General features: G+C 34.2%; 1 protein-coding gene across 17 annotated transcripts in view; it reads left to right on the top strand.

The window, feature by feature from the left end:
- Positions 1-26319, top strand: part of DPP10 (dipeptidyl peptidase like 10) — a 1578941-nt gene that overhangs the window by 1094231 nt on the left and 458391 nt on the right. For all 17 annotated transcript variants that reach the window (XM_079923993.1, XM_079923994.1, XM_079923998.1 and 14 more), the window contains one exon: positions 11732-11827. In XM_079923993.1, coding sequence (XP_079780119.1) covers positions 11732-11827 — 96 coding nt within the window. The remainder of the gene's footprint in view (positions 1-11731; positions 11828-26319) is intronic.

The following is a 26319-nucleotide window of genomic DNA, read 5'->3' as shown; positions in this document are numbered from 1 at the left end:
AATTTGGCTGTGACTGCTATGGTTTGCATTCTATATTTTCATATATACAGTTATATAAGGCAGGGTGGCGGGGGTGTTACCCTTTCTATGAACTTTGAAAAATCAATAATGTTTTAAAATGGAAATGCGGGCTTCCCTGGTGGTGCAGTGGTTGAGGGTCCGCCTGCCGATGCAAGGGACATGGGTTCGTGCCCCGGTCCGGGAAGATCCCACATGCCACGGAGCAACTGGGCCCATGAGCCATGGCCGCTGAGCCTGCGCGTCCGGAGCCTGTGCTCCGCAACGGGAGAGGCCATAACAGTGAGAGGCCCGCGTACCGCAAAAAAATAAAAAATAAAAAAAATAAAATAAAATGGAAATGCACCAGAAGAGTAGCCTGTAGTGACACTAAACATGGGAAGTGAGAATAAACTTTAAGAATAGAGATTTAAATGTAGCTCTGGGAAATAAAGGTGGTGGTACATTGGACATCCAGAGAAAAGAGAGAATCAAATGAGCAGAAAGAGGAAATAGCCTTGTTCTTCTTGTGGGAATTCCGAATAACTACCTGATTAGATTTTTCTTTTCATTACTGTTTTAACAGGAAATTATTTCAAATAAGATTTAAATTAAAAGAAATATTTCTGAACCTCTGATGTCAAGAGTAAACCAGATAAAAAGTAACACAGTTTCAGTAAAGAGAAACCAAGTACTGAAAGTCACAGATTAGTTTTCCTTCAGTTCATTACTGAAGAATTTTCTTTTCTCTTCTAAGATTATGTGGCCAACTTATTTCAAAAGGCCATTTAAAAGCAAGATTGGATTTTTGGAAGAAAGCACAGAAATACCAATAGAAGTCTATGATCTTGAATGATAGACTAGAACAGAGAAAAGAACATGGAGAGAATTATTTAATGTCAATTCTATTTCTACACTCCTGTTTGCAAAGTTGAATGTTTTAGCTAAGATTCTATATCTTGTACAATTAAAAAAATAATTACTCTGTTTCCAGTTCTTTAAATACTTGGGATCATTGTTATACTGTGCATCTCATTGGATCCATGTGCTATTATTCATAATTATAACCATAATCATAGGATACTATTTGGTTAACAAATATTTAGCCTTTCAATAGAAACTGTCGACAAGCCTCTTAGATAGCCTCATCCACCAAAGGGCAGACGGCAGAAGCAAGAAGAACTACAGTCCTGCAGCCTGTGGAACAAATACCACATTCACAGAAAGATAGACAAGATGAAAAGGCAGAAGGCTATGTACCTGATGAAGGAACAAGATAAAACCCCAGAAAAACAACTAAATGAAGTGGAGATAGGAAACATTCCAGAAAAAGAATTCAGCATAATGATAGTGAAGAAGATCCAGGACCTCGGAAAAAGAATGGAGGCAAAGATCGAGAAGATGCAAGATATGTTTAACAAAGCCCTAGAAGAATTAAGAAACAAACACCTAGAAGAATTAAAGAACAAACAAATAGAGATGAACAATACAGTAACGGAAATGAAAAATACACTAGAAGGAATCAATAGCAGAATAACTGAGGCGGAAGAACGGATGAGTGACCTGGAAGACAGGATGGTGGAATTCACTGCCGCAGAATAGAATAAAGAAAAAAGAATGAAAAGAAATGAAGACAGCCTAAGAGACCTCTGGGACAACATTAAATGCACCAACATTCGCATTACAGGGGTCCCAGAAGGAGAAGAGAGAGAGAAAGGACCTCAGAAAATATTTGAAGAGATTATAGTCAAAAACTTCCCTAACGTGGGAAAGGAAATAGCCACCCAAGTCCAGGAAGTGCAGAGAGTTCCAGGCAGGATAAACCCAAGGAGAAACACACCGAGACACATAGTAATCAAACTGACAAAAATTAAAGACAAAGAAAAATTATTGAGCGCAACAGAAAAATGACAAGTAATATACAAGGGAACTCCCATGAGTTTAACAGCTGATTTCTCAGCAGAAACTCTACAAGCCAGAAGGGAGTGGCATGATATATTTAAAGTGATGAAAGGGAAGAACCTACAACCAAGATTACTCTACCTGGCAAGGATCTCATTCAGATTCGTCGGAGAAATCAAAAGCTTTACAGACAAGCAAAAGCTAAGAGAATTCAGCACCACCAAACCAGCTCTACAACAAATGCTAAAGGAACTTCTCTAAGTGGGAAACACAAGAGAAGAAAAGGACTTACAAAAACAAACCCATAACAATTAAGAAAATGGTCATAGGAACATACATATCGATAATTACCTTAAACGTGAATGGATTAAATGCTCCCACCAAAAGACACAGGCTTGCTGAATGGATACAAAAACAAGACCCATCTATATGCTGTCTACAAGAGATCCACTTCAGACCTAGGGACACATACAGACTGAAAGTGAGGGGATGGAAAAAGATATTCCATGCAAATGAAACTCAAAAGAAAGCTGGAGTAGCAATACTCATATCAGATAAGATAGACTTTAAAATAAGGAATGTTACAAGACACAGGAAGGACACTACATGATGATCAAGGGATCAATCCAAGAAGAAGATATAACAATTATGAATATATATGCACCCAACGTAGGAGCACCTCAATACATAAGGCAGCTGCTAACAGCTATAAGAGAGGAAATCAACAGTAACACAATAATAGTGGGGGACTTTAACACCTCACTTACACCAATGGACAGACCATCCCAAGAGAAAATTAACAAGGAAACACAAGCTTTAAATGACACAATAGACCAGATAGATTTAATTGATATTTCTAGGACATTCCATCCAAAAACAGCAGATTACACTTTCTTCTCAAGTGCACACAGAACATTCTCCAGGATAGATCACATCTTGGGTCACAAATCATGCCTCAGTAAATTTAAGAAAATTGAAATCATATCAAGCATCTCTTCTGGCCACAACACTATGAGATTAGAAGTCAATTACAGGGGGAAAAAAACTTAAAAAACACAAACACATGGAGGCTAAACAACACATTACTAAATAACCAAGAGATTCACTGAGGAAATCAGAAAGTACCTAGAGACAAATTACAATGAAAACACAACGATCCAAAACCTATCGGATGCAGGAAAAGTAGTTCTAAGAGGGAAATTTATAGCAATACAAGTCTACCTCAAGAAATAATGAAAATCTCAAATAAACAATCTAACCTTCCACCTAAAAAACTAGAGAAAGAAGAACAAACAAAACCCAAAGTTAGCAGAAGGAAAGGAATCATAAAGATCAGAGCAGAAATAAATGAAATAGAAACAAAGAAAACAATAGCAAATATCAATAAAACTAAAAGCTGGTTCTTTGAGAAGGTAAACAAAATTGATAACCCGTTAGCCAGACTCATCAAGAAAAAGAGGGAGAGGACTCAAATCAATAAAATTAGAAATGAAAAAGGAGAAGTTACAACAGAAATGGACAAATTCTTAGAAAGGTGTAACCTTCCAAGACTGAACCAGGGAGAAATAAAAAATATGAACAGACCAATCATAAGTAATGAAATTGAAACTGTGATTAAAAATCTTCCCACACACAAAAGTCCAGGACCAGATGTCTTCACAGGTGAATTCTATCAAACATTTAGAGAAGAGCTAACACCCATCCTTCTCAAACTCTTCCAAAAAATTGTAGCGGAAGGAACACTCCCAAACTCATTCTATGAGGCCATCATCACCCTGATACCAAAACCAGACAAACATACTACAAGAAAAGAAAATTACAGACCAATATCACTGATGAATATAGATGCAAAAATCCTCAATAAAATACTAGCAAACAGAATCCAACAACACATTAAAAGGATCATACACCATGATCAAGTGGGATTTATCCCATGGATGCAAGGATTCTTCAATATATGCAAATGAATCAATGTGATACACCATATTAACAAATTGAAGAATGAAAACCATGTGATCATCTCAGTAGATACAGAAAAAGCTTTTGACAAAATTCAACACCCATTTATGATAAAAACTCTCCAGAAAGTGGACATAGAGGGAACCTACCTCAACATAATAAAGGCCATATATGACAAACCCACAGCAAACATCATTAAAAAAAAAAGAAATAGCAACTATCAACATATATTAGGTTTTCAGACTTTCACACATGTATCCACACTTATATATATGTACATATGCACACACATCAAAAGGTATCTCATATTTAGTTACAAAATAACTAGAGATGATGTGTTACCCAGTACCTTACTTGTGAAGGATAAAGTCTATGAGACACAGTCCAGTGTTTGAGACTCAGTGCTTCCACTTCTGGGGGCACATGTTGATCCCTGATCAGGGAGCTAAGATCCCACAGGCCGTGAAGTGCGGCCAAAAAAAAATTAAGTAATATTTTGTTGATACTAGGAATAGGTGTTGATTTCAGAATTTCTTCCTCTGAAGATTTGTAAGAAAGGAGCTTTACATGAGGAATCATCTCTTAAAATTATTTACAATCTAATACCAATTTCCTTCTTAAGCTACCTTCTCAGTGTTCGATGTGAGTGATTGGGATGAAGAAATGGTGCCCAGGATTCTCTGTTTGCTAAGTGTGGCTGTAGAGTCAAAATGGAGAGAAAATTATTAAAATGTATGAAATATAAGATTTCTTCAGATGGTTCTAACATAAATTAAGTTCCTGAGAAATCAGGTTGCAGCTGGGTTATAAATGTTTGCTGATGAGGTGTGATAGGTGATGCTACTAATGTTAATACTAAATAGAGTGCAGCAATGAGCAGAGGGTAAATTTGGAGTTTCAGGCTGACATTTTATAGACAATTTCTTGAAGAAAACAAACAAAAAGCTCCACTTTTTCATGAATGCTGTGACACTGCTCTATGTGAGAAAATAGAAAGACTGTGGCAATGGTACCTTCATGAGCAGGTTGGAGCAGAATGGGATGGTAATAAAGTCTGGAGAGGGTACAGGAGGAGTTGAATTTCAATTAGGAGGAGGATTATTGTGGCTAAAAGGAAATAAGAATATTCTTAAAATATCATTTATAAAATTGTACATTTAAAAAAAACTAATTAACACAATATTATAGAGAACGAGAAAAGAAAACTTATTTTGAGAGACAGTAGAGTTTAATAAGTCAGAGAGATGTAGGTTCCAATTTCAGTCCTGCCTCTTACTAACCATGTGAACTTTGTCAAAATCTTTAGGTTTGCTGAGCCTAAGTTTCCCCTCCAAATGGATATCCCATTAGGGCTTGGGGAGGGGCATTTGGAAAAGGGATGATTGATTACAAAGGATGAACACCCCAAAAGACTATGATGAGATGTGGAGATAAAAGGAGCTAGGGGATTAAAAAACCAGCCTCCAAGGCTATTAAAACAGAAGCTTAATTATTCATCATATGTGGAGGAAGAAGTCTCTTTTCTAGGACTGAAAAATTCAAGAGACCTCAGGGGTAGTGCCTGACAGCTAAGAAAAATTTAAAGAAATGGACAAAGAAATAAGGAAAAAAAACCAACCAGAAAGAGGTATGAAGTAGTGAAGTGTATACAGTTCATTCAGTAATGAATGAAGACAAATAAATTAAATCTTAAGTTTTATCTGATTATTGTTTAAATTTAAAATTTAATCACAATAGTTTGAATTACTTTGATGAGTTGATTTTATAATAAATTCTAAGGGCAATTGGAGTTAAAAAAATCCTGACTATTAAAATTATTGAATTATTTCAGATTATAGAAAATAAATGGAGTTCAGAATATTTACTAAAATTATTAAAATGTTAACTGATCAGTATAATACAAAATGAAAAAAAATAATGGACCATTAGTTTAATTCATTAAAAAAATCTGAACATTTAAATAAACATTTAACATATTAATCTAGCAGTAGAAAAGTAATAATAGTTTGCCATGACCAGTTGGATTTTGTTATAGAAATAGAGGGTGGTTGGAAATAGGAAATTTCATTTATAAAACTTTTATATCAACACATTAAAGGAGAAAATTATGTTTATATAAAAGGCTGGAAGTGTATCATGACATAGTTATAATTTCAGATAAAAATTCGAAGTGACATAGGAATAAAAACAAATTACTTAAGCATGATACAGATTCCTTTCCAAAAATCAAGAAAAAACATCTTATTAAATAATGAAATATTAAAGATGCTGCCATAATAAAAGAAGACAGCAGGATTGTTATTTCATCATTATTATTCAACGTTGTTTTGACACTCGAGCTAATGAAATAATTCACCAAAATGAAATAAATGCTTTTTAATGGTGCTGGAGCAATTGGTCATCCAATATGCAAAAAAACAAAAATAAAATACGAACCTCTAATTAATCCTGACATGATAGACAAAAAGTAACTCAAGATGATTCCGGGACTTATATGTAAAATATAAAACTATTATCCTTTTAGGAAAAAAGATAGGAGAAAATCTTCAGGATTAGTTCAAGCATTCTTAGTCTTGACAATAAAAGTGTGATTTATAAAAGGAAAAAATGATAAAGTGGATCTCATCAAAATTAAAAAACTTTTCCTCTGCAGAAGTCCTTTTTAAAGGGATGAAAAGAGAAGGTAGAGGGCTGGAGGAAATCCGAAGTTGACATATCAACAAATGATTTACATCTAGAATAAAAACCTCTAAACTCAACAGTCACAGAAACAAAACAATCCAATTAGAAAATGGGCAAATGACATGAACAGACATTTCACTTAAGAGGATATAAACATCGCAAATAAGCACATTAACAGATGTTCATTAGCTATTAGGGTAATGCAAATTAAAACCACAACGGCATATCATTACACATATATCAGAATGGCTTATTTTTTTTAAAAAAACACCAAATTCTTGCAAGAACACAGAAAAACTAGGTCATTTCTACATTGCTGGTGAGAATGTAAAATGGTACAACTACTCTAGAAAAGCATCCGATTTTTTCTTACAAAACTAAATGTGCACCGTGTGACCCAGCAATTGCATATTTTGGCATTTATCCCAAAGAAAGGAACATTTATGTTCACATAAAAACCTATAATTAATGTTCATAGCAGCTTTATTCATAATAACCCCAAGCTACAAATGATAACCCAGATTTCCTTCAACAGATGGATAGTTTAACAAACTGATACATTCATGCCCTGGAATAGTACCAAGCAACAAAAAGGAACAGAGAATTGATACACTCAACAACTAAGATGGATCTCTGCCAATCTGAAAATATTACATAATGCATGATTCCATTTACATAGCACTCTTGAAATTACAAAATCATAAAGATGGGAAATAGATCAGTGGTTGCCAAAGGTTGCAGAGGGAGGTTATGGCAATAAAAGGGCAACACAGGAGATTCTGGTGATGGAACTGTTCTCTGCCTTACTGGTACTCATCATATTTGATATAATTGCATAGAACTAAAGACAGCCACATATACTCACATGTACACAACTGAATACATGCAGAACTGGTGAAGTCTGAATAAAGTTGGTGGAGGGTATCAATGTCAATTTCTTTTTCAGATATTGTTTATGCAAGATATATGTTATTGATGGAAACTGGAGGAAGTGTATAAAGGATTTGTCTTTCTGTATTATTTCTTACAACTGCGTGTGAATCTGCAATACCTGAAAATTTTATATATATATTATGTGTGTGTGTGTATACACATATAAATGTATATATATACATATAAATGCATATATATACATGCACAGATATACATATAAATATATATACATATAAATTTAAACTTTAGGAAAAAGAGAAAATGTATTTCCAGATGATAGAATTGAATATGTAGAAAAATAAAAGATTTAATTTCCATTGGCATTTTAAAGAAAATATGATATGGTGAATAATATAATTATTAACTCTGTGTGTGTATTAATTCATTTAGAATAACAATGGGAAATATTCTGTTCACAATAACAAACCATATATACTTACTAGTAAATATAATAGGAAATGTGAAGGATCTATATGAAAAATAGAAGATGAAACACAATTAATGTACCTAAAGTTTAAAGTTTTCCAATTCACTGTGTATGTATAATGCTATTTTAATAAGATTCCCATTCTGGTGGATTTTAATATGATTTTTAAGCTCGTATGAAAGAACAGATGTTTGAGAATTGCCAAAATAATATTTCAAAAAAGTATATGAAAAAAAGATTGTATGGTATGCTGCATTTGCCTTACAAGGTGTTTTTTTGTTTGTTTGTTTTACATATGCCCAAAAAATACAGTAAACAAAATATGTGGAATTTACCTAGGAGCAAAAATATAGTAAATTTTTCAATTCAGTTGATAAGGATCATTTATTTAATAGATTGTGCTATCATAATCTACTTTCCACTGAAAGTTAGACTCCTACCTCCTACCTTTACCTATATAAATTTCATTGGATCAACTAAATAAATGCATATCAAAGAGAGATGGTAAAGTGTAATCATCTAAGAATTAAAGGGATTGTATTGGACAAATTAGGGTGCCTTTATATAATCTCAGGAAACTTTAAATTGTGAAACTTGTCTATACCAAAATCTGGTCTTATTGAGATATCTCATAGAATAAATATATTTCTGAAATCCTGATAAAGTTAGCTCATCTGATTAAAATCCCAAACTACTATGACAGAAAATTAATTCTAGCATCAAAGCTTTTTTGCTGTGTCAAACAAAAAGCAGTCATTCTTTTTTCTAAAATGCTCTCATTCCTTCACTTGTCCATGCCATTCCTTTTCTCTGTCTTTTGAAACCTGTAAGGCCCAGGTCATTTAACTTTTAAAAATAAAAATGAATAGATTTTATTTTCAAGAGAAATTTTATGTTCACAGAAAAATTGAACAGAAGATACAGGGATTTTCCATTTACCCTTACCTTCACATGGGTAAAACCTCCCCCATTGTCAACATCCCACATGTGATATGTTTACTACAACTGATGAACCTATATTGACACATCATTATCACCCAAAGTTCAGATTTTACTTTAGGGTTCACTCTTGCTGTTGTACATCCTATGGATTTGGACAAAAGTTTAATGACATGTATCTACCGTTCTAACTACTAGTACCTTTAGAGTCTCCATTGTTTACATTTTCCAGCATGTTACATAGTTGGAATCATACAGTATGGAGTCTTTTCAAACTGGCTTCTTTCACTTAATAATTTAAGGTTCCTCCATGTCTTTTCATGGTTGATAGCTCGTTTCTTTTTATCACTTCATAGTATCACAATATCTGGACCACAGTTTATCCATTCACCTACTGAAGGACAGACATCTTGGTTGCTTCCAGATTTTGGCAGTTATATATAAAGCTACTATAAACATCCATGTGCAGATTTTTGTGTGGCTGTAAGTTTTCAGCTCATTTGGGTAAATACCAGGGAGCACAATTGTTAGATTACATGTTTAGTTTTGTAAGAAACTGCTAACCTGTCTTCCAAGTATCTGTACCATTTTTCATTCCCACCAGCAATGCATGATATTTGGTCATTATATTTTTCATTATATTTTTCACTGAAGGCTTTTCTGATTGTTTTTGCAAGATATTTTCCTTCCTTTGTCTGAGCTCATACAGTACTCTGTATCCTCATTCTGACATCCATCGTATTCTTTCTTGCTTTGTGTGAACCCCTCGGGGCAGGACATAGATATGTCTTCTGCACCTTACAATACTTCACTTAACACCTTGAAAATTAAGAGCCCTAGTATTTGTTGAATGAATAAGGTAAATTTAAATTTTGTTGTGTCAGACTGTCAAATGGAGCATTTTGTTTTGCATATCTATATATAATCACGTCTTATACTAGGCTTGGGTCAAACAATTCTCACTAGTTCCATCTGTTATATTTTTTTCAGTTGTTTCTGAACAATTATTTTGTGGGTTAACTACATGGCTGATTCATGTTGAAAGAAACTGCATTTGAAGTTATTGATTCTTTGCCCCAGCTTTTCAGCTGGAAGAAACAAAGCTCTTGCTACAATAAGTACTGAACTTTTAAAAAACAATATCTAATGAGGTTAGCATATATTGTTGACATTTTATTTTCAACCAGAGTTAAGGTCACAGCTGAAAGGTCACAAAGATGATTTTATACAGTAAATAAACAATCATATTATTTTGCAAAGAAAATGAAATATCACAAACTTGTCTGTAGCCTCTTTTGTCTAAAAGTATGTTTGCTATGCTTAATTTTGGTATCTAAGCTGTGTTGTCCTTCCATTTCTTACATTTGGTGATTTGAAAAGGAAGTACACCTAGTTTATGTGTCAGGGACTAATATAAACATGTGCTTTTCATTCATATTCTGGCATTATATTGAGTTTTTACATTTAACTCCTAAGTCCACTTAGTATTTGTTGGGTTTATTTGTGGAATTTTGGTATTTATTCTGTTTATTTGGTGAACTTCCTTTCAAGTTGGGAAGTTTTATTGATCATATTTGTTTGGGACCTTTACCTCTTCATCTTTGGTGTTTACAACAAAACTGTAAATTTATCATTAGAGAGAATATGTTGAAGTGATTTTGGAAAGTATTGGGCTGGATTATGGTTAAACAGTGAAAATGTGTGCGTTGGGGCACAATGCACAATAGAAACTATTAACTGCTTTCATATTATATATCAGTACATAACAAGGGATTGATCTCTTAAATTTGTGGTAGCTCAAGACAATTTTAATATTGAAAATAATTTAATGGGTTGAAAAGTATCATGGAACAGACAAACTTCTAATGCCAAAAACCATTAAAATTTCCACTTTATATTGTCATCTAGTTAACATTTTTAAAGCAAAGTAGTCCAGATAGTGTAATTCATTAGTTTTTTTTAAGACATTTTAAAACTTTTAATTTTATGTTGGAGTATAGCCAATTAACAATGTTGATGATAGTTTCAGGTGTACACTAGAGGGACTCAGCCATACCTATACATGTATCCATTCTCCCCCAAACTCTGTTCCCATCCAGACTGCCACATAAAATTGAGCAGAGTTCCCTGTGCTATACAGTAGGTCCTTCTTGGTTATCCATTTAAAATACAGCATTGTGTACATGTCAATCCCAAACTCTGTAATTATCCCTTCCCCCATCCTTCCCTCCTGGTAACCAGAAGTTCATTCTCTAAGTCTGTTTTGTAAATAAATTCATTTGTATCATTACTTTTTAGATTCCACATATAAGGGGTATCATACGATATTTCTCTTTCTCTGTCTGACTTCACTCAGTATGACAATCTCTAGGTCCTTCCATGTTGCTGCAAATGGCATTATTTCATTCTTTTTAATGGCTGAGTAATATTCCATTGTATATATGTACCACATCTCCTTTATCTGTTCTTCTATTGATGGACATTTAGGTTGCTATTGTAAACAGTGCTGCAATGAACATTGGGCTGCATGTATTCTTTCAGACTATGTTTTTCTCCGGATATATGCCCAAGAGTGGGATTGCAGAGTCATATGGTAGCTCTATTTTTAGTTTTTTAAGGAACCTCCTTACTGTTCTCCATAGTGGCTGTACCAATTTACATTCCCACCAACAGTGTAGGAGGGTTCCCTTGTCTCCACACAATCTCCAGCATTTATTGTTTGTAGATTTTTTGATGATAGCCATTTTGACTGGTGTGAGGTGATATCTCACTGTAGTCTTGATTTGTATTTCTCTAATAATTAGTGATGTTGAACATCTTTTCATATGCCTCTTGGCCATCTGTATGTCTTCTTTGGAGAATGTGTCTGACCTAAAATTTACTTTATTTTAGATGAACTCACAAATTCATCAGAAACCAGATTGTCTTTAGAAGACCTCTTCAGGAAAGAATTTGTGCTTCATGATCCAGAAGCTCGATGGATCAATGGTATGTGTATACATTCTTATATGTTACATTTATTTCAAGTTCTGTATAATTAAAATTAAATAGTGGTTTTGTTGACCACTGGTTGACCACCAGTGGTTATTTTAATTGACATTATGCTTCAATGATTACAGATACCATTTAATCAGAAATTTATACCTTGGCTCATGTGAGAGAAAACTAATTCCTAAGGTAGTTCATCAATAAAATTATCCCCCAAACATTAGATTGACTGCTCTGTATCTGCTCTTCCCTCATGAATCATTAGTTATGTGACTGCAAACACATATTACATCTCTAGCATTTCTCTGGGTAATTCTCCTTGGTGTAGAAGTATAGATTTTGGGAGCGTACATATAAGTGATTCAGATTTGGCAATCAGATTAATTTTCTTCTCTCTCTTTGTGGCTTTTCTTTTTAAGTTTAAATGCCACAAACTAGGGAGACTCTCCAGTCTGAGAGTCTACAAAGTTGACTCTACAAAGTTGAAATGACAGAAGGGGCATGGGAACACATTGCACTTTTGCTTTTTGTGGCTTGGCAAAGAAATCACCTCAGCTTTCCTTAGGTTATTTCTGATTTTGCTATTTTCAAAAAGTTTTAAAAAGAATTTAAATTACAAATACAATCAGTCAATCAATCAATCAATCAAAACCACTGAGTGGCTCCATGGACTTTGGCTTGTCTTTGTGGGAGGTGGTAGGGGGAGTTATTGGGTAATCCAGTTATAAGAAATGTGTTGGTGAAAAGGAAGTCAGGTTTTCATTTCTGGAATATTACAATTTGCCTGACCATACTAATCACCTTGGTTAGATAGCTGTTAATCTTTGCCCTTCATTTTATTTAGACATAATATCTTTGCTTGTTTTCAAGGCCTAGAGTAGGTTACATGTATGATAGCTAAGAAGAGCTTTGCCTTTGTATCTAATGAATAACGTCTTACTTACAGTCCATTCTTTCTTCTGTAATATCCTAATTAAATACATTTATGCCTGCAAATTAAATGTTTATTTATGGAAGCTATAAAAAGAATGTAACTTAATTCATGAGGGCAGGAGGCAAATCATACTTGTTTACCTAGCACTGATACAGTTTCTGGAGAGCAGCAAGCACTTAAGATTTGTTTTTTTTTGAATAAATGAATGAAATCATTTAACAGAAGTTCAGTTTTATTTTTCTGTAAACTCAGGTTTCAGTTGAAATTAGTTGCAAGGTAAGTATTATCATGGTGATGATGTTACAAATAGAGAAAACAAGATAGCAGTTTTATTAATCTATTTGTATATTTTCATTTTGAATTGTTCATAAGTTTGGGTCTTGCCTTATTGTTGCCTTTGCACTATGATTATTTCAGAGGTACACTATGATTTATTTCAGATGAGTACTATTACTAAATTTAAAAAAAGGTATGGAATTACGTAGCCTTGCTCTAATACGTAATGAATCTCCCACAACTCATTCTCCTAATGTGCCATTGTAATTTTATAAGTCATCTTTCTACTTGCTAGCAAGTATTTTCTATTGAAGGAGATGACCAAAAAACTTTGAGTCATTAGATTTGAAATGCTGAATAATATTCTGTTTTATTCATCATGATTTTGACCAAACTATAGAAATTTGTGCAGTTTTTGACTTTCGGAAGCAAGAAAAAAATCATGGATCTCGTCCCCCTTCTCAGGTTAGCTTGAACTATTTAAAGAGGCATTTACTTCTGTGTGTAACTGACACGTTGGTATCGAAGTATCAAAAGACTGGAGCGGTGTTTAAGCAGAGAACTGCATACTAAATTAAGCCACATTTCAATATCTAGGGCGCACATTCTACTCTAATGCTCCACAAGATATCAAAATAAAATTATTTGGAGTTAATCATTTTAATCATTTTTTTTCATAATTTCTTTACCAATCATTGGTAAAGCTGATTTTGAAAATATATCCTGGGACAAAGCTGCAGTGTATTATCATACTATAAATAAAACCTAAGATCAAATATATTTATAAAAGAACTTGACATAAAACAACCTTTACACAGAATTAAACAATATCTAAGCTCTTAGAGCCATGTGGTCTTTATAAATACCACTGAAAGAATTGACTCACTGTCAGTAGGTTGTGTGCACTGGGTTGCTTTTCCAGCAGGGGAATAGATTTGTGCTCATTTTTTCCTCTATCCAATCCAGATCACCTTTCTGGCAATCACTAGGTACTTGGCCTATTTACGTATTCCTCACAAAGCCAGATAATACAGTGGGGACTATAAATACAATGTGTAACCCTGGCTTCATTGTCACAGATTATATCTAAATGTAAAATGTGAGCTTCTTATTTATTCTCATGACATGTCTCACCAGGTTTCTATAGTATATAAGTGGCTTGAAGGAGTCTAAACTAAGCTCATTGGGAAGCTTCATTTAGTTCTTGGAGGTCACCATAGGAGCATTTAATACATTACTGGTCAAGGAGAAGGAGGGCATCTAGATGGCCCTGACACGTGTAGGCTGAAGTGTAGCAATGTCATTCATTATGCTGCTTCTCAAACAATATATCTGTGAATGTCAATGCAGCCTTGGATGGGTGCTCGTGTTCATGGTTAGCGTAACAACTGCCTTCCACCAAATCTGCTCAGATCCTTGAAATCTCCATTTTTATAGCACCTTCTTCGTAGTTATGTCACCTTGAAACTCAGAAATCCATCTTCTTTAACATTATTCATCTCCCCACATACATTTGAGGACCTATCAATCATCAAAGAAAAATCTAATATTAATTGAGTGCCTTCTACGCTAGGCTTTGTGCTGGATGCTTTATGGACATATTTCATAGATAGCATGTAAGTTATAATGAGGAACCCCAGACAGCTGAGGCTAAGGCAAAACACTTATCCAAAACCACAGCTGATAAGGGGTGGAGCCTGCTTTAATCACTATGTTGAAGTATAAAGCCTCCCTTCTCCCAGTGTTTCACTCTGAGATGCCATTCCACATCTTTAACACATGCATTAACTACCTCTTTGACAATCTCATGGGTACAGATCGCACTGTGACTAATCCTTTCATGTTGAATATTGCAGTCATGTCATCTACCCCAAGGACATCCATATAATGGTAACTTATGCAGTCACTAAAATAATGTATAAGCATATTTACATGTTTATGGTATAAAAAGTAAACAAAGGTGTCTTTAAAACAGAGTTGATGGTATGTGATTCACACTGTCTCTACTGTATACCAGTGAGTGTTTCCAGATGGCTGGATTTTGACCTGATATATTTTTTTTCTTTTTGCTTATTCATTTTTTCCTGAATTTTTCGATAAATATGTATGTTTATGTGATTTTATAACTACTTTTTCTTTTTTTAATTTTTAATTTTATATTGGAGTATAGTTGATTTAAAATGTTGTGTTGGGTATACAGCAAAGTGATTTAGTTATACATATACATATATCCATTCTTTTTCAGATTCTTTTCCCATATAGGTTATTACAGAATATTGGGTAGAGTTCCCTGTGCTATACAGTAGGTCCTTGTTGATTATCTGTTTTATATGTAGCAGCGTATATATGTTAATACCAAACTCCTTACTTAGTTTCATGGGTCTCCAATCCTCCAGCAGTCTCCTGCCAAATACAACTTTATAAGGCCCAGCTAAAAACTGTAAACACACTTCTCAAAAACCATCAGAGGAACCCCTTTGCCAATTGAATAAATTCCAAACTCCTCCCTTTGAATTCCAGACCTCTCAGAATCAAGCTTGGCCTCTATCCTGCTTTTCTACTTAACATTATGTTTCAGGGGTACTGAACTGCTTGATATTCTTCGTAAGGCTCAAAAGCTCTTTTGACTCTGTGCCTTTGCCAACACTACTTTCTCTACCTGGAACCCTCTCCCCAATCTGACAGCCCCCATTTTGTCCCACTGGAAACTTGATTCCCAGGTGCAAAGTTCTTTTTCCTGCCAGCATCATCTTCCTCTAAACCCCATAGGTTGATTCTCTCATATAGAAATTTCTTCCTTGATTATAATTATAACATGTCTAATCTCCTCTAAGACAGTGCTTCTAAAACTATTATGAAAGACCACTGTTTTAAAATTTAATACTTTGTATGTATTTCCTATTTGGCACGAATCAATGTTTTTGAAAAATACAATAAAATCAATTATTAGAAAAATAAAATAAGTAAATATTACAAATACAGCCCCCAAATTTAGCTCATTATAATTAACTGTTTTAAAATTACATTGCAAAAATATATAATAAGTACCAACATAACATTGGAATAAAAGAGGAATTTCATATATTACTTTGAGAGTGGATATACAGGCGACTAATAGGATTGCTATTATATTCATAACTTTTTGTTATTGCTAAATGAGAATTAAACAAATATTGAGAAAAATAGTGATTATTCACATTAAATGCCAATTCTCAGGTTTTGAACAGGAACTGGCATATCAATATTCACAGGTTTTAATGTAGGAAATGAACTTGCTTCCTTCTTGTTAACTAATCTAGGTTAGATTGACAACGGCACCACTCTTAGGGGATAATGTATGTTTAGACTGTCTCTATTTTTTTTTTTAATAATATTGGAGAGAAGAAATCAGTCTCCAAAATAAGGATGATGGTAATGCAAGGAGATTTTAAAGCATTTTAACAATCTCAGGATGTTCATTTTAAGCTTTTATACAAAATGAATAAAGTGATACTGTATTTTTAAACTTTATCTTCAACTCTTTACCACTGGCTAATTTCAAAATTTATTCTGTAGGATATAAATCAGTTATCTTTTCATCAAAAAATATATTTTGGATTTTAAGTACATCTGGGGTATACTGGAAAGACTAAGGTTAATCACAACATCATGTAATGAGGTTCTTCTGCGTATAGTTAGTCTGTTGCTGGCTCACCCATGGGTTCATCTGCTCAGTTAAATTAGGCCACTTATCATGCATTTGGATCTGGCGGCACTGTCAAATTGCTACGAAAGCATCAAATGCTTACCCTCAGCTCAACTTATCACATTGTGGACCAGTGGCCATCACTTCCCAACTGGGTGTAGTCTCCCAACATGACTCTTAGAGCAGCTCGGTTCCAAGAGACAGTAAACCCTGAGGAATAGGACTTGTGTCATATTTATGTTTGAGTCACCCCAGCAATTAGCACACTGTCTGGATCCAATTAAAACTCAAAATAGTTCGGTTAGCATAATGAGATAAACTATTATATTTATTTGATATACTAAGGAGGGCCCACTTGATCCACAATCAGTAGAGGTTTCATTTCAGTTCTTTTCCTCAGGGTGTGCATAGATTTTTCTCTGATCTATACAGACTTGTCCTTCCCAATGTCCATCACGCATGTGAGTTGTTGCATGGTTATTTTTTTTGTGTGTGGAAAATGTCTAGCTGGGATGAATGATCACATGTGAGGCCCTGGATATAATTTTTTTTTAACATCTTTATTGGAGTATATTTGCTTTACAATGGTGTGTTACTTTCTGCTTTATAACAAAGTGAATCAGCTATACGTATATCCCCATATCCCCTCCCTCTTGTGTCTCCCTCCCACCCTCCCTATCCCACTCCTCTAGGTGGTCACAAAGCACTGAGCTGATCTCCTGTGCTATGCGGCTGCTTCCCACTAGCTATCCAGTTTACATTTGGTAGTGTATATACATCCATGCCACTCTCTCACTTCATCCCAGCTTACCTTTCCCCCTCCCCATGTCCTCAAGTCCATTCTCTGTGTCTGCGTCTGTACTCCTGTCCTGCCCCTAGGTTCTTCAGAACCACTTTTTTTTTTTTTTAGATTCTATATATACGTGTTAGCATACAGTATTTGTTTTTCTCTTTCTGACTTACTTCACTCTCTATGACAGACTCTAGGTCCATCCACCTCATTACAAATAACTCAATTTCGTTTCTTTTCATGGCTGAGTAATATTCCATTGTATATATGTGCCACATCTCCTTTACCCATTCATCTATTGATGGACATTTAGGTTGCTTCCATATGCTGGCTACTGTAAATAGTGTTGCAGTAAACATTGTGGTACATGACTCTTTTTGAATTATGGTTTTCTCCAGGTATGTGCCCAGTAGTGGGATTGCTGAGTCATATGGTAGTTCTATTTTTAGTTTTTTAAGGAACCTCTGCACTGTTCTCCATAGTGGCTGTATCAATTTACATTTGAAGTCAGGGAGCCTGATTCCTCCAGCTCCGATTTTCTTTCTCAAGATTGGTTTGGCTATTCGGGGTCTTTTGTGTTTCCATACAAATTGTGAAATTTTTTTTCTAGTTCTGTGAAAAATGCCACTGATCATTTGATAGGGATTGCATTGAATCTGTAGATTGCTTTGGGTAGTAGAGTCATTTTCACAATGTTGATTCTTCCAATCCAAGAACGTGGTATATCTCTCCATCTGTTTGTATCATCTTTAATTTCTTTCATCAGTGTCTTATAATTTTCTGCATACAGGTCTTTTGTCTCCTTAGGTAGGTTTATTCCTAGGTATTTTATTCTTTTTGTTTCAATGGTAAATGGGAGTGCTTTCTTAATTTCACTTTCAGATTTTTCATCATTAGTGTATAGGAATGCCAGAGATTTCTGTGCATCAATTTTGTATCCTGCTACTTTACCAGATTTATTGATTAGCTCTAGTAGTTTTCTGGTAGCATCTTTAGGATTCTCTGTGTATAGTATCATGTCATCTGCAAACAGTGACAGCTTTACTTCTTTTCCGATTTGGCTTCCTTTTATTTCTTTTTCTTCTCCAACTGCTGTGGCTACAACTTCCAAAACTATGTTGAATAATAGTGGTGAGAGTGGGCAACCTCGTCTTGTTCCTGATCTTAGTGGAAATGGTTTGTTTTTCACCATTGAGGACGATGTTGGCTGTGGGTTTGTCATATATGGCCTTTATTATGTTGAGGTAAGTTTCCTCTATGCCTACTTTCTGGAGGGTTTTTATCATAAATGGGTGTGAATTTTGTCGAAGACTGTCTCTGCATGTATTGAGATAATCATATGGTTTTTCTCCTTCAATTGTTAATATGGTGTATCACATTGATTGATTTGCATATATTGAAGAATCCTTTCATTCCTGGGGTAAACCCCACTTGATCATGGTGTATGATCCTTTTAATGTGCTGTTGGATTCTGTTTGCTAGTATTTTGTTGAGGATTTTTGCATCTATGTTCATCAGTGATATTGGCCTGTAGTTTTCTTTCTTTGTGACAGTAGATGTATTTTTGATGTATTTGTGGGGAGGAAGGTGATCTTCACTTCCTACTCCTCCACCATCTTGAAGGTTCTCCCCCTTGGATATAATCTTAATTTTATCGGACAATGTTGGAGACAACTGAACTCATCTACCATATGATATTCAAAAATAGATATTTAAACCTGTTATCTTTCAAATGATGTGTTACAGTATGACATATTGAAATAGGAAAAGTCCTTAAACAGAGACAAACCAGAGTCTTGCAGCAATTTTTTAAAGTCTTCTGAGGCTTGGTTTCTTCATCTAAAGTGGGGAGAATAGTTCCTATAGGCAAAAGCACAGTGAAAATTAAATAAGCAAAAATGTTCAAAAAGTAAAGATAAAAAGGTAAAGGCAAAAAGTAAAAGTTAAGAAAACATAAAGAAAAAGCAAAAATCTGGAGCCAAATAGATCTTAGAATGGTTATTAGAATATTATCCTGACAATAGCTTTTAGAGATGCTCTGGGCACCTGATAATCCTTTATAAATGCCCCAGGAGCCTTATCCCGATGAATTATATCCAGGATATTGAAAAGAAAGTGAAAAGCCATTGTTGTAATCTTCATGAAAAATAAAACAAATTACTGAAATAATATCAATAATATTTACTCATAATTAGGGAAATGGGACAAATGAATCTAGTTTGTTATTTTTTGGTTTGGCACTGTTTTATCATGCAAAGGCTTCTGTCCATCAGTTCAGTTTGGTTTTGTTGCAGAAACTGTTGGATTTCTTTGTGTGCAGGGAGCTACACTTCTGACAGCAGTATTACTTCCAGCTCTGGGTCAGAATTTTAACTCTTTTAACTTATTTTTAATTTTTCCCCTAATTTTTTATAAACATCAACCAACCTGATAGTTTAAAAAAGTAGAATTGAATTCATGACTATGAGGTTTTGAGGGTAATTTATATTTTTATTGAAACATAATTTATAAGGAAAAAATATAGAGTAGAGAGTAAATGTGCAAAAGTAAGTATGTGGTTAGATAAATTATTCTACATCCATTTAAGGGAATATTATACAGCCATTGAAACTGATCTTTTGAAAAAAATAATGACATTAGAACATGCTTGGAATAAAATATTAAGTGGAAAGGGTAGAATACAGAATAATATGCAGAGTACATTACCAATTGTATCACACACTTGTAGATGCAACAAAAGTTATATCAGAATTAAATATACTAACATATTAAATAATTTTCTATGATTGATATAATGTTTTAAATTTTTTATCTTTTTGTTTATGTTGTTATTTTTATAACATGTAAAAATCTACTAAATTCTCCTTAAAATAAAAGAGTGCTGGACTATCTTAAGAGGCACAGATTCTTATAATAGCACTCTTACTCCTTGTTTGTTGAGACAGAGTATTCCCTGTAGTTTACTGTTTCTTTTTCCCCTCCCAGTAATGTAAACACATTGAAATTATGATATCTGTATTTCCTGACTCACAGCTTAAAGAATTGAAAATTAGGTTAAAAATATAATTAATTGTTATCATTGCTGATCTTCTTTTTTAAAGTAATGTATGTCAAAGTATCTTACTATCAAGAGTAGATCATTTCCTGCCAAAACTAAAGAAGTGCTTACAGAAGTATATCATTAAAGCATATTTACTTTTCTGCAGATTACCAAAAATGTTCTCTTTATTGCTAAATGATTTACATGCTCCATATATTTTAACCAAAGTTTAAAATAATCTATATTAAAAGCACTTGAAATCAAAAACAAAATAAAAATATTTAGTATAAAAAATCAAACTGTGGTAACCTTACATACCACTGCAAATATTCATACTTTTGTTTGAAATTTAAATCTAAATAGTTTTTTAAGAAAATATTTTTAAGATTCCAGCTTATGTTAAAATGACTATATTTATACTAATTGCAAAGAGGGAGTAGGGAAAAGGATTTACTCATAAAATCCAGTGTTAGTATTTTGGGGGAAAAATTTAGGAAAATAATATTTCTGTTTTAGAAATACAGTGATTACTTAAGAGTATTTAAAGGGAGTTGGAAATATAAATTAAATTTTAGATTATGAGAGCTAAACTTTTATGTTACAACCTACTTTTTTTTAATAAATTTATTTGTTTTAATTTATTTTTGTCTGCATTGGGTCTTCATTGCTGCACATGGGCTTCCTCTAGTTGTGCTGAGCGGGGGCTACTTTTCATTGTGGTGTGTGGGCTTCTCATTGCGGTGTCTTCTCTTGTTGTGGAGCACAGGCTCTAGGTGCACAGGCTTCAGTGATTGCGGCACATGGGCTCAGTAGTTGTGACTCACGGGCTCTAGAGCGCAGGCTCAGTAGTGGTGCACGGGCTTAGTTGCTCTGTGGCATGTGGGATCTTCCCAGATCAGGACTCGAACCCGTGTCCCCTGCATTGGCAGGCGGATTCTTAACCACTGCACCACCAGGGAAGCTCACAACCAACTTTTTCAAGTAGAAAACTATATTTTGATTTTTAAAAGGAAAAAATGTCTGTATGAGTGGTATGAAACAGTTATGCTTAGATTCGTCAGCAGGCGTTATTGAATTCCAATTACATGCCCTGCACAGAGTTTTGTATATTCCAGGTAGGATTCATTGACATTTAAAAGGTTTGCAGTAAAATAGACTGTGTACTTACAGTGCATTCCACACAATCATGGTTGGTGCTGGTTTTGTTGGCCCAGGAACTGGGTTTGTCAACACAAATAAAGATTAATAGATACTTTGACATTGGCATCTATTTTTCCATCAATTTATTCATCTAATATTCCTTCAAGAAATACTTATTGAGCGTAGCCAAGCATTCTTCTAGATATAAAGTTTATAAAGATGACTGAACACAGTTCTTTTGCTCAGGAAAATTATAAATACGTTCCTCATTGTTCACAGTACCTTTTTTTGGTATACAGAGTTTGAAGAAGTAAAGTTAGTCATCAAAAGGCTATGAGTGGGGTAGGAAGTAGAGGTAATCTGAGAGTTTCAAAAAATACTCTATTCAGACCATGATGAGGTTTGATTAACCTTTTCCCCAGAAGCCAAAACACATCTGTTCCACACTTCTCTCCCCACTATGATGGACGACACACAGCAGCACATTTTTGCTTTTGGAACTCTTTTATTCTCTTTGCCTCTCCTTTATTTGTTACTGTTTTCTCTTATATGTGATAATAGTTATGACATATATACATATACCACTGACATGTTTAAAAGGAATAAAATGTGATTATGGTACCCAGGGAATTTAGAAACTAGATGAAAATAACATACCTGAAATAATCAGACAACAATTCGGTGATAAACTCCTGGGTTATTACTGAAGAAAAGACAAAAAAAGACATTGGAGATCAGTTTGAGCTAAGAATAACTGCAGTCATCTTTATGGAAAAGATGGAGTTCAGTCTCAGTGTAGAGGTCAGATGAGCCCAGGAGAAGAAAGAGTACATCACTGGGAGAGCAAGGAAGTATTATGGCAGAGGCATAGGAATTAGCATGGTATGTAAGAGTATCTGTAATATTCTGTGTGTGCCTGTGTGTGTGTGTTTAAAATTAATGGTGAAAAAAGTCAGTCAACTCAGATTAGTATATACTTAGAATATTAATACTATTACTTTACTGTACTTGTTATACTTTGATCTCCTTTAGCAGAGTCATATTATTAGATTATGATTTTAAAACAGAAGAATTTGAAGTTGCTCTGATGGTTACCAGCTGTGTTATTTTCCTTAGAATGGGAGATGTCGGTAACAGGAATTTCACCTAATATGTTTATAATAATTCATGTTTACATTTACTTTTCTACTTTTCTAGGACGTTTCAACATATGGTACTTATTTGCATTTCTTTGAAAAACCTTGTTTCGGAGGTAGGGTGAACATTAATTTTGCGTTATAGATGAGTAAGTTGAGACTCTAACATCTTTTCTGCACTTCTTCCCAATTCAAAGTCAGTACTTAGCTCTGGCCAGAATCCAGGTTTTCCATGTTCAGTGTTGGGTAGGATACATCAGAGTAGAGAAAATGTCTTAGGTGAGTTTTTTCTGTTGTCCTTAAACTAACATTTAATAATGTTTATAAACCAATAAAAGCACATGTATGGCTTAAGGAAAGACATATTATGGGAAAGATAGATAATAATAAGGGAAGATTTCCTTTGACTCATATCTGACTATATGAATTTGGCTAGAATTTTTAGGTTACGTTGAAAAAATGTAATCATTTTTGTGTCATTGATTGTAACTGTTCCCAAAAAGGTCTTGCAGCGAACCATTATAATAAAGTCACGTTTTACACTACACATTAAGCTTTTAATTCAACTTGCTTTGCTTGAGTCATGTTTTCTGCTTGTGTGTGTGTGTGTGTGTGTGTGTGTGTGTGTGTGTGTGTGTTGGGGGGTGGTGTGCATTTCCTTCTAAGGCTAATTTTACTTAACCACGTTGGTCATGAAGTCAGTTTGTATGGGTCATTGGGACCTTTAGATGACACACAATCAACTATTCCACTATTTTATGTTGGGCAAACAAATATTAAGCACGTAAGTACATTTCAGAAAGTCTTTAGTTAGAAGAATTGCTCGAGATAATTCTGTTTATCATTAAATGGCTAACATTCTCTATAGTAAGTTATTTCATGCATAAGCATCTACTCAATTGAAATGTTCTGTCCTGTTCACAGTGGTCTGGTTTCATGTGTGCTCATAGAGGTACACACAGTAGTATATCTAGCAGTTTAATTCTACTTCTTTTCTATATTTATCTTTTATTTTTGTTCTTGATAAAAATTAAATACTATTTTTATATAGTACCGTAGGGATGCAAAAAAAATTGTAGTCTCTGCTTTCATTAATTTATTATTAATGCCAATAATAAAAGTTACGTGTTTTGGAGGTTATCTAATAGTAGCTAGGAACTGTGCTTGCCTTTTTAATTTATCATACAGATGTTTCTAGTTCTCTAATTTAAGTAGAGATATATTCATTTTATAAATTAACAAACTGAGCTTTAAAGTAACGCAGGTGACTTGTTCAAGTCCACACAGCTAGAAGGAGGCAGGTTCAGACTTGAAGTTCACATATTCTACTGTTAACCTCAGTCAACAATGAACCTAGTAACTGTAAACAAATATAAGTTTAAGGAATACAATATCAAGAAAAGACACATAACATAGAGAAAATAGTTTTCAGATATAGGATTAAGCATAAGCTATATAATTAATGTAGGAAAAAGTGAAACTTCTTTAATCAATTTATACAAGAACTCTGAAATAAGATGCACACAGAACTTAATGTGGAATTTAAAATTTAATGTGGAATAGAAAACAGTATTACACTGGGATTCAGGAGCCCTGGCTCAGTAACTGAATATTCACCTTGGGAAAACCTCATCACCATCAGTCTGCTGGACCCCGGGTTCTTAATCAGTGGGTTTGACTGAATGACACATGAGGTCTCCCCAGTTTTCTTACTTGGAATTAACCAAATTTATGTGTGGTAGCACAACTGGCCCTAAAGCAATTGGCAGTGTGGCTAGAATGCATACTTCTAAACTTCATATTACCTGGTTTAAGTGGAAGTTTTACTATGATTATTATTTGTAATAGTAGTAGTAGAATTTTAAAGTTCTCTGCTATCACTTTCAAAACTTGATTCTCCTTTTCAATTTCTAACAAACTTGCTATATGACACGAGTTAAGCTGATAATCCAATTTATGCTGTCATGTAAGATGCCAACATTTTTATCATCAATAATGATAATGACTTAATGCCCTATGCATCTATTTATGAGTTAAAATATTAGTTTTGTCTTGTTTCAAATGAGAATTGGGACTTTTGGGCAGTGTGGAAGGTCTGAGAAGAGGATATTCTGATTGTGCCATTTTTAATACATTAAGTCCCCTACATACGGACCTTCAAGTTGTGAACTTTCAAAGATGTGAATGTGCGTTTGCGTGTCCAATCACGTAAGTTAGTTCACGTGTCTGGCATACATAGTCACGTGCATGCTACAAGTGGTTGTGGTTTTGTGTACTTTACTGTACAGTACTGTATAGAGTACAGTAGTACAGTATCTTTATTTCAAGCCCAGGATGTCCAGAAGCAAGTGTAAAAGCAATAGTGATGTAGCTGTTACTGTACTGTACTTTTCAATGTGCTACACTGTAAGATTAAAAATGCTTTCTTTATTTTTGTGTTCGTTTTTATGTATTATTTGTGTGAAAAGTATTATAAACCTATTAAAATACAGTACTATATAGCTGATTGTGTTAGTTGAGTGCCTAGGCTAACTCTGCTGGACTTACGAACAAATTGGACTTATGAATGTGCTCTCGAACAGAACACGCTCATATGTAGGGGACTTACCGTACAACTTTCATAATTTAACTTTTTCCGTTATACATAAAAGTGAAAAGAATAGTATAATGAACCTCTAAGTAATTATGATCAATATGTGAATGATTACCAACATGTTATGGTAGTTCTTCATCCAAGGATACAAATATGAGTGTGAAATACTAAAGGCTGGAAAAGTGAAAGGAATAAATCTAAAAATGAAGCAAAGAGAAAAAGGAGAGCAGTTGTTGGAGATGTGCTGGAGGGGAGTATTCCATGATGATTATAGCTGGTTTCTGGAATTGTGCTAATTCTGAATGATATAGCTTACCTTTAAGAGTAAATTCAAGGAGGTTAAAACCCAGAATTATGAGCTGGAATTCCTGAAATATGGTTGAAGAAAGTCAGACCTAGAGAAACAAGGAATTGGAGGTGTTATCCGAACCATCATTGGATATGAAAAGCCATCCTGTGAGTAGGGGGTTCGATTTTTCATGTAGACTTTAGAGTTACCTAAAATGAAAGCCCTCAGGGATGGATGTCCGCTCAACTGCAATATGTCACATGTAACAAGTGTAGTTTTCCATCTTTTGACTAGGTTGGTTTAAGTAAAACATAGTGATTTCTCCATTCCTTGCTAATAATATAGAGAGGTTGGGTGACCATGTGATAAGGATACCTTAGTGGGATTCATATAACTGATAGAAAATTGTAAAAGATGATCCCCGAGTGCAACTTTAGTTCTAAGATTTTGTCATTTTGTCTCCAAGTCAACAGAAAACCATGGTTTAACCCACTGTTTGAATAGTTCTTTGGTTTAGTTAGAAACCAGTTGGTACTCTGATCTAAAACAGTTCCTAAGGAATGGTGTCAGCTTTCACAGAAATTCCTCTGCTTCTCCTTTCCACACAAG

The sequence above is a fragment of the Stenella coeruleoalba genome (genome assembly GCF_951394435.1).
Source record: "Stenella coeruleoalba genome assembly, chromosome: 6".
Taxonomy (NCBI): domain Eukaryota; kingdom Metazoa; phylum Chordata; class Mammalia; order Artiodactyla; family Delphinidae; genus Stenella; species Stenella coeruleoalba.
This window is presented reverse-complemented; position numbering and strand designations above follow the sequence as displayed.